Source organism: Lucilia sericata, unplaced genomic scaffold, assembly GCF_015586225.1.
Source record: "Lucilia sericata isolate MDLA Ls3-8-SP2 unplaced genomic scaffold, ASM1558622v1 Contig000392F_arrow, whole genome shotgun sequence".
Taxonomy (NCBI): domain Eukaryota; kingdom Metazoa; phylum Arthropoda; class Insecta; order Diptera; family Calliphoridae; genus Lucilia; species Lucilia sericata.
In genome coordinates this window covers 127,107-137,500 of record NW_023994410.1, presented here as the reverse complement: position 1 = coordinate 137,500, position 10,394 = coordinate 127,107, and the positions used below count along the sequence as shown (strand labels likewise).

The 10,394-nt window shown below is 29.2% G+C and overlaps 1 protein-coding gene across 3 annotated transcripts in view; it reads right to left on the bottom strand.

The window, feature by feature from the left end:
* LOC119604440 (mucin-5AC-like) overlaps window positions 1-6,021 on the bottom strand; it is a 75,745-nt gene extending 69,724 nt beyond the window's left edge. Inside the window, exons 1-2 of one of the 3 annotated variants that reach the window (XM_037957041.1) lie at window positions 5,991-6,021; window positions 5,398-5,648 (exon numbers count right to left, since the gene is read on the bottom strand). In XM_037957041.1, the coding sequence (XP_037812969.1) occupies window positions 5,398-5,484 (87 nt within the window). In that variant the 5' untranslated portion in view covers window positions 5,485-5,648; window positions 5,991-6,021. The remainder of the gene's footprint in view (window positions 1-5,397; window positions 5,649-5,990) is intronic. The other 2 variants (XM_037957040.1, XM_037957039.1) reach the window with 2 other exon arrangements.
* Window positions 6,022-10,394: the final 4,373 nt, after the last annotated feature.

The following is a 10,394-nucleotide window of genomic DNA, read 5'->3' as shown; positions in this document are numbered from 1 at the left end:
ACCAAATGCTATTTACTACAATTTTTCTCTATTCTTCCCCAAATATTTGAAAATTTCAATGATTTTTATATAAATTTAACTTTACAACTTTATTCTATTAAAAAACATGTCATAAGTAAATAAAAAAAAAAAAACTATAATCGAAAAACAATAATCTCTCTCACAACCTTACAAATAGTATGATTTTCTTTTAAAACATCATTTTTTAACCACAACAGCTCTTAAAAAATAACTATTATAATGACCACCCATACTGTTATTACCATTTTATAACTCAGCCTTATAGCATCAAAAACTATTATAATCATAAGAATAAATACATAACTATAAAAAAAGCCAAGAAATACAATAAAAATAAATGTGTAACATAAAAAAAGAAAAAAAATAAAATGAACATGAAAGAGAATATATAACCGGATACCGGAAATAAAATACTGTTGTTGGTGTAGCATATAAACTTTATGAACGTGCACACAATTTTAATGTTTCCGATTTTCATTTTCAGACTATATAAATTTCGTTACTTGACTGCTTACAAAGCTGTTTTTTTGTTTCTAGCCAGAAAAATAGCAGCAAAAAAATTGAGAAAAAAAAAACGGAAACAAAATATGAGAGTTGAGAAACAAAGAAAAATCTTGTACAAAAAAATATAATTCCATTTGTGGAGCAATAAACGAAATGAAAAAAAAGAAATATCCTCCTTCAATTGTATTAAAACCCCAAATCATTGTAGTTTGTAGTGAAAGTCTACTACTTATACATACAAATGAATTTTATAACCAACTAACACATGGCCTGTTATATGCCGTTATGTAGGTATTACAAATACATAAATACATGTTTTCATGGTTTGTATGACGGTTATGTTAAACCATAAAAATAATTTACATATCTGCCTAGAGGGCAATTTGTCAAGTGACTATATTGTTATAGTATTCAACAAGAATAGAAAACGAGTAGTGACTGTGATTGGAATAGCGTGCTGGTGAAAGATTAAGTGCAAAATAATTTTTCAACTTTTTAACGGAATTATAAAGAAAGTGTTAAAAACTGTTATTTAAGTATTATAATTTTAGTATTTTTAGAGTTAGCGAAAATTTTGTATATATCATAATTTAATTCATACTTATTAATACACAATTTTTGTTTTGTTTTTTGTTATTCCTCCAATTACATAGAGCACTATTCAAATAGATAGCGTTTTTTCCGATTCGTTGTTAAATAATTCCTAGTTGCTTTAAAAGGTTAATGTTTGCAGCCTTAAATATCGGATATTGTGCTAAAAGTTCCAAAAAGTTTTATTAAATATGGCCGACACTGAGAATTTCCAAATATTACAAAAATTTACCTTACCTGAATCCCCATTTGGCATCTATTATTGTTGTCCTATCACCCAAAGAACAATACTAGAGGGAGCTGGCCTGTCGAACAATTTTTTACTTCATACAAGATTGGACAACTCTAATGTACATATAATATGAAAGAGTTTATTTAGTATTTTTGGCCTTCATATAAAAACCGTGAAACAACTTTAACCCTTTTCAAACACTTATCACTTAACCCTCGTGCCACCACTCCTTTTCTCCTCTACCAAAAGACAACAACATATAAATAACCAAAGTGAACAACTTCACAACACTATCACTATTACACTCATAACATAGTAATGTGGGAGCGTAAAAACAACAACAGCAATAAGAAAAAACTATATATTACTTTAAAAGGGCAATAACAGTAACAACAGCCACTACACGGATACTACAATAAATACACATATAAACAAACATTCATAAATAGTCATTTTACTCATTGGCTTTTTGTTGTTTTTGTTATTCTAGACCAAACATTCATACTTCTGAGAATTCATAACAATACTTTTACTAGTAGGTCTACAAGTATTACATGACTACAACAACGGCAGCAGCAACTACCACAACGACTGTTACCAAAGTTCCAACATCAACATCATCATCACTATCACCACTTCCACGTTGGCACCATTATCACTGGTAAACATTTTTTTTGGTCTTTTTTTTCGTATAGATGATAGTAGATGTGTGTATATGGGTATTAATATCGCTATATGTTTATGTATTTGTTGAAAAACAAATTTCGTTTTCTTTTATGCTGAGTGTAGAGCACTCTTATATGTGTATGACCCATAAAGGGCTATTTACACCATTTCCAAATGTTAAATAAATTTATTAAAACAAATCTTTATTACTAATTAAATCGAAATTCTCTTTAAATATCAAGTTTAGATAACTTTCCCGAAATATTGTACTAGTTTTTTGAAAATGCCAGCAATAGGGTTACTTTTCTTTGGGATATCTTTAATATTTAGCAACAATTGAATTGACATTAATAAATAATTACTATTTGTTATTAGTTTTTATCAGGAAATAGTGTTCCATCACCATTATCTGCTGTTGGCAATCTTTGCTTTACTGGTCTATTTTTACTCTCACTATGTCTGTTAAGAAAGAAATAAAATATTTACAACTTAAATTGCACAAAAAAAAACTCGTACTACAAAAATAGTTCATTCTATTATAGTGTACAATGTTCTGGTTTTAATACTTCAACTATACATATGTATAGTACCAGCAAAGGAAAATGTTTTGAGTTTTTAAGCCTGGCAGCTAGAGTTCATCGGTTTTTTTTTTAAAAAAAGCAAAATGCTTTTTATTTATTTATGATTAATACCAAGATACAGGCAGACAAATAGAAACATACAAGTTAAACAGAGCAAAATAGAACACTAGATTGCATGTATACATTTTTTATTACTGATCCATTTAACCGAGGTTATACTGTTTTAAAAACGAAGTATACAGATTACAGCCGTGTATCGCTTGGATACATTTTGTTATTGGTTTTATGTCGGTCAGAGTCCCTTGTTTTTAATTTATTAACACCCCAAATAATAAAATAAAAACAAAGAAAGAAATGTTGAAAATATCATGCAATTTATTTTTATTTCTCAATAATGCCAATATAAATATTACATTGAAATAAAAATGGAAGAAAAATTGTAGTTGTAAAAGAAAACCAACCACATTTATTTCATTTACAGGGAGTTAATAACTGCTTTAAGTGTCGTGCCAAAAAACAGAAATTTTTGTAGTTAAATATTATTTTATTCCAAAGGAAATCTTTACTCCTTACATACATATGGATGAGAATGAAATTTGAGAGAATAATTTGAAATTTAATTTAAAAAAATTACACCCTGTAACAATTTTGAAAAAAGCTTTCACACATGGAAAAGTTGATATGCATGTGAAACCATTTATAGTCATTCTGTAATATAGTCATTTTTATAATCAGCTCTTATGACCTTATAAAAGGACTTCAAAGTTTTTATATGTATTGTATGAAGCTAATATTGTTATCAAATGAAAGCTGGGAATCTGTACATTCTATCTATATTATTTATTTGACTCACTTAGAGAAAAAAACGAAAAAGAAATTAAATTTAAAAAGGCCTCATTTTCGAAACAAATTTTTTTAACTACTTTTTTGTGATAAATTTTCTTTAAGCTTCCGTTTCTTTTTTAATCATGATGAATTGAAATAAGTCATATTATTTTGAAGCAGAGGTTTCCAGCTTCATTTGGTATTAATATTAAAACCAAATTTTTATATAAATTTGGAATTCCATCATTGTACGTCCTTTAAACTTATGAAAAACTGAGTACACAGAGTTAATACTAATGGTCCACAGTTTTCTGTACACATAGATTTTATGTGTGAAAATGACTGTTGCACGGTGTTATATAAAAAAGACTTATTTTAACCCCTTACTTTTCACTTTATGTTTTTGCTGGGTTACTTAAGGTAATTGACACTGAGTCAAGAAGACGTGAAAGCAAAAAAATTAACTCTCATTCTTAAAGTAGTTATAAATTAATTTAAAATTTTCAAAACCGTAATTTCCAATATTTATCTCTTAGCGTATACTTTACAAAAATTAAGTCAAATTAATTATTCCACATACGGCACATAAACTTGTGAACAGTGAAGAAATTTTAACAAAAAGATAAAATATATCTATAAAATCCCAATGGTTTTTCCTTTCTTAATTAAACATGTACAGAGAGGAAAGAACTTCAGATGATTCCATCCGTTCTCTTCTACACAATATTTTGACAGATCATATTACTTGTGGTATAATGTAAAAGGAGCTTTAATGGTTTGTGACGTGAGGTGACAAAAGTATACTTTTTGGTGGAAATGCCCATATGTAAAACAGTGGAGCAAAATCGAAATAACTATTTTTACATAACAAATTATACATAGGCGTTGTCTTTTTCAAACATTCACAAAACAAAACACACATGGCCGCAAAGTGGCCTTAGGGGCATTACTATCGGGCCTTTAAGTGCAAGACATATTTACCTTAGACTGTCATTGTTATAAATAAGCCAGTAACCTCCCATTAAAATAAATCTAAAAAATGTGGAATTTTAGATAGCTTAACGATAGAAGGCTCAGGACTTCGTCTTGGGATCTCAATTAAGTCGCTAAGAACCACCTTTATTTAATTTGCGGTAAACGAAATATTGTGGGTCAAAGCTCAAATTTTAATACATATTCCAACAATAACAACTTTGTAATAATTCTTGCGATATCCATAAGCTGTTAATTTATGCTTATACATTGTTACATGTTTTATTCCAGAATCACTCTACAGCCTATAGTACAATGTTAGTCACGGATCTTAAATTTGGATTAATATTCCCACCAAATTGGCCTTATTTTGATTCCAATTTAGTGAAACTACGATATTTACGACGACTTGTAATATCTTATTAATAATGGTAAGGAGATGCTATAGCAAATTTTCATTCAAAATCCTTTATTTTCCTGGACTATAAATTTATCACCTTTTTTAGAAGAATGTCAAATAGAATCGCAATAATATAACACTTTAATAAACTTTAACAACATCATTTAAGTACTTACAAATGTTTGTTTTAATTTTCAAAAATGGGGCCAGATTCTGGTATTCTAAAACGATCGAAATTTCTATTAAAGAATTTCTAAGAATTGGCTCCTGATTGTACTAAAGTAGCTAAATTAGATTGACTATTGAATATTTTAACTATGCATTGTATTTATTGATTGCTATAAAGAACTTATGTTGCCAAGTTAAAATTTAAAATGAGCAAAACAATGACGGTCTGATATTTCCTTCAAACGTTTTACAACCACTTTATCTTAAATAAATTCACTACATTCTCTTAATTTTACTTCAATTATTTTTTAAAATTTGTTCATACTATATATACACTTAACACAGATGAAATCTAAAATTTTGTTCACCATTTCAAATCATATAAATAATTTATTGCTTAAGTGCAAACACAGTTTTTAAAGAAAACCACAACTTACCGCACGTGCATCACATTGCATGATGATGAAAAATAATCCCACTAACAAAAAATGCCAGTTGATGCATGAGGAATTTTGGCGTAACATGATGCCAAGCAGATGTAAGAAATGTTCTCCTTTTTAAATAATGAGTTGGATTTTATTTTCACGTTTTTGTTTTGTTTATATTTTTGTTTATGGTTTCTTATGTTTTTTATATGGCAAATAATTTATTTTCTTAGAATTCTCACACAAACACACTTGCAAAAAAACTGGGAAATAGAGAAAAAATTAAGTTATAAAATTTAAAGAAATAAAAACCGTAATAAAGAAATGAAGAAATTATTGCAGAAAATATACAAAATACAAAGAGTTTAATAAATTTGCACTTTAAACTTCTTCAAGTTGTTTACAAAAAAAACACGATTGTATTCTTAAAATTTATATAAAAATTTGCAAGAGTCCTTTTTAAATAAATTTTCTTTATCTTTAAATTAATATAGCATTTTATTTATATTTATTTATATTGTCCTTTATAAAAATATTCCTAATATAAAAGTTTTTATTGAAATTATTTGTAATTTTTTGTTTCTATTTTTGCTTAGCAAGCACACCTTACGCTTTGAATATCCGTTAGAGAATGCTGCCACAATTTGTTCAACATGTCCTTAAAAAGGCCAATAATAAAAGAGAATAAGCAAAACATTGAGAGAGAATATTTGGCTTTGTTATTGTGTGTATTAGGAATTCGCTGCAGCGAATTCGTTTCAGCTGGAGTTTAATGAAACTCTTTAGTGTTGCCAATGATATGAAAATAAAAAACGTTATACTCAAATACTTCGAATAATTAATGCTTTAGTTAATTCATTTATCAATACTAGTGAATAAATATTCGGAACTAGAACTGAACTAGAACTGAACTAGAACTGAACTAGAACTGAACTAGAACTGAACTAGAACTGAACTAGAACTGAACTAGACCTGAACTAGAACTGAACTAGAACTGAACTAAGAACTGAACTAGAACTGAACTAGAACTGAACTAGAACTGAACTAGACTGCTAGACTGAACTAGAACTGAACTAGAAACTGAACTAGACCTGAACTAGAACTGAACTAGAACGAACTAGAACTGAACTAGAACTGAACTTAGAACTGAACTAGAACTGAACTAGAACTGAACTAGAACTGAACTAGAGCGAACTAGAACTGAACTAGAACTGAACTAGAAACTGAACTAGAACTGAACTAGAACTGAACTAGAACTGAACTAGAACTGAACTAGAACTGAACTAGAACTGAACTAGAACTGAACTAGAACTGAACTAGAACTGAACTAGAACTGAACTAGAACTGAACTAGAACTGAACTAGAACTGAACTAGAACTGAACTAGAACTGAACTAGACTGAACAGAATGAACTAGAACTGAACTAGACTGCACTAGAACTGAACTAGAACTGAACTAGAACTGAACTAGAACTGAACTAGAACTGAACTAGAACTGAACTAGAACTGAACTAGAACTGAACTAGAACTGAACTAGAACTGAACTAGAACTGAACTAGAACTGAACTAGAACTGACTAGAACTGAACTAGAACTGAACTAGAACTGAACTAGAACTGAACTAGAACTGAACTAGAACTGAACTAGAACTGAACTAGAACTGAACTAGAACTGAACTAGAACTGAACTAGAACTGAACTAGAACTGAACTAGAACTGAACTAGAACTGAACTAGAACTGAACTAGAACTGAACTAGAACTGAACTAGAACTGAACTAGAACTGAACTAGAACTGAACTAGAACTGAACTAGAACTGAACTAGAACTGAACTAGAACTGAACTAGAACTGAACTAGAACTGAACTAGGACTGAACTAGAACTGAACTAGAACTGAACTAGAACTGAACTAGAACTGAACTAGAACTGAACTAGAACTGAACTAGAACTGAACTAGAACTGAACTAGAACTGAACTAGAACTGAACTAGAACTGAACTAGAACTGAACTAGAACTGAACTAGAACTGAACTAGAACTGAACTAGAACTGAACTAGAACTGAACTAGAACTGAACTAGAACTGAACTAGAACTGAACTAGAACTGAACTAGAACTGAACTAGAACTGAACTAGAACTGAACTAGAACTGAACTAGAACTGAACTAGAACTGAACTAGAACTGAACTAGAACTGAACTAGAACTGAACTAGAACTAGAACTGAACTAGAACTGAACTAGAACTGAACTAGAACTGAACTAGAACTGAACTAGAACTGAACTAGAACTGAACTAGAACTGAACTAGAACTGAATTAGAACTGAACTAGAACTGAACTAGAACTGAACTAGAACTGAACTAGAACTAAACTAGAACTGAACTAGAACTGAACTAGAACTGAACTAGAACTGAACTAGAACTGAACTAGAACTGAACTAGAACTGAACTAGAACTGAACTAGAACTGAACTAGAACTGAACTAGAACTGAACTAGAACTGAACTAGAACTGAACTAGAACTGAACTAGAACTGAGGAAATCAATTTACCACCCATCTTTTCTGGAGTATAAAAGTCGCATTTTTTATCATTACTGCTAAAACTCTTATTTGTAAAGTGTTTCCCAAAAAACTCTCTTTCACAACATAACACACTAGCACTCTCTTTCGGGCTCTCCCATAAATCTCTTTTTGTCTACAGTGTTTAATTTTTTTATGGTCTTGCTGTTGTTATTTAAACTCTACTCTCGCTCAAGGACACTTTGAGCTGTCAACGTGTAAAAATTGTATTGTTACTATATTTTCATTTATAGTTTTTTTCTTCTTTGTTTTCTATATTTTTATTTTCATTATTTTATTGTTGTTATGTTGTTATCATAGTTTTTTGCATGCTTTGTTTATTTTTTTATTCTTTCTTCTATTTTGTTGCTGTTGTTATACTTTTTCTATTGCCAAAATATTTGTATATTTTTTGTTGTTAATTTTTTCCACTTTGTTTTGTTGTGTTTTGTATTTTTATGCTGACAATCATGCTCAGCTGTTAAGCTGGTAGTAGTGTTGGTATAGGCCAAAACAAAAAAAAAGCAAGAAAAATTCTTAAAATTTTTTTTATTTTGTAAAAAAATGTATAAAAACATGCTCTTGTTTAACATAAAAAAAAAATAAAAGATAACAGTTAAGTATGGCAGTGAGTGAGTGTTTGTGTATGAGTTTAAGTACGATAGTATTAGTTGGTATTTATCGTTGTTTTTGTTTTAGTTACTCCCCAGCAGTTTGACAAGAAATCAATGTATCAATTTTATACTGGCTTAATTTTTTTCAGCTAATGCTTCATTACTTGGTCTAATTAATGACAGTGAGAATGTAAAGAGAAGTCACTATAAACGTTTTTTAGCAAATTTTTTAAATTCACCAGAAGTAAGTTATTGTATAGCCATTTATAATGAGAATGAAATTTGACTGGGGATCACCCGGAACTGCAGAAATGTTTGTAAATTTATTTTTTTTATTTTCGTTTATACGAGTAACATTCATCTAGAAAATAGATAAGTAACACAGTGTCCCTATTTTATTGTTATTGTTATTTTAGTTTTTTTTTTTTTCGTGGTGGAACATTTTTTAACATTTTTCCACAAAATGTTGTATTTCTTTTTCTAGTTTTAGTTTTGGCACTTACTTTTTTATGCGTGTGCTGTCATTGATGGTATTAGGGGCCTTAATAGTATATTTCATATTACTAAGCATTACTGTGGTTCTGAAAATGTTGTTATTATTCTCCCAAAGAAAAGCCACAAAGAACTAGTCCTGTGCATGATTCCTAAGGAGTTAAGATCATTGATATTTATATATATTGAATTAAAAAAATATATTGAATTAAATTTCAAGTGACAATATTAATCAATTTTCCGAAACGTCTTTAAATAAACCTAAACTTATTGATTAAATTGTATGATAAATTTTTTTGTAACTAAATAGCTAGTTCATTTATAAAAGGTTTACAGTAAACTTTTCTCCGATTGGAATGTTTAGCAGACCTGTAGAATTGAAAATAAACCAAATGTCCTTTTTACCTGATCACATCACTGTTATATGTATTCAAATTCGGGGTATTATGCGTTTGTGCTGATGTTTGTAACACCCAAAAATATTGGTCCCACCTTAAGGTATACCAATCGGCATAGAATTACTTATTGAGTCGATTTAGATATGTTCGTCTGACTGCCTGTCTGTCCGTCTGTGTGTACATGTAAAAATAATCCACATTTTTAACATATGCACTGATGTAGGGTGTCATATGGTTGGCCATGCCCGACTGTACATTCTTACTTATATTTTTTTAATTACGTGTGGTATGTGTATTCACTTTTTTGTTTTAGTTATTTTTATAAATTGTTTGTTGTAATTATTTTGCACTTAAACGATGTTTTTATATATTTTATGAAAAAATATAATTTTTTGAAATGGAAAATTTTTCAAATTAGTATAATGGCAGTAGCATATTTACTTTTCACTTACATTTAAATATCCTTAAAATAAAAGATAGAAAAGTGTTACGGATTTAATTTTAGAATTTGAAATGTTATTTACTTTTACTTAAACAAAAAAACTCAGAAAAACAACAAATGGTGTTAAAACTGGCTAAGGAATACAGTTGAGCAATTATTAGGTTAATGTCTCAAGACTTGAACCAATGGATTCTCTTTCGATCCTAAAACGTATTTTTTTGTAAAATATTTAAGTTTAATATCAAAGAGAATCCAACTGTGGTTCGATAAAGACTTTTTCTTTAATATTCTTCACCTGATAACAGTTGAAGATTACAATATTTATTTTTTTGTTTTACGCGATTTCCAGGTCCACTGCAAATAGAATTACTTGATGGTTATTTGTAAAACGTTTTCAGATTAACTTAAACCCCACTTTCTAAATTTCAATAGAAGCCCGATTCCATAATGGTGAAGATTTCTAAGAAAGTCCTTTAGGAATTCGTCAAAGATTTTATCACTCCCTAAACAGGAG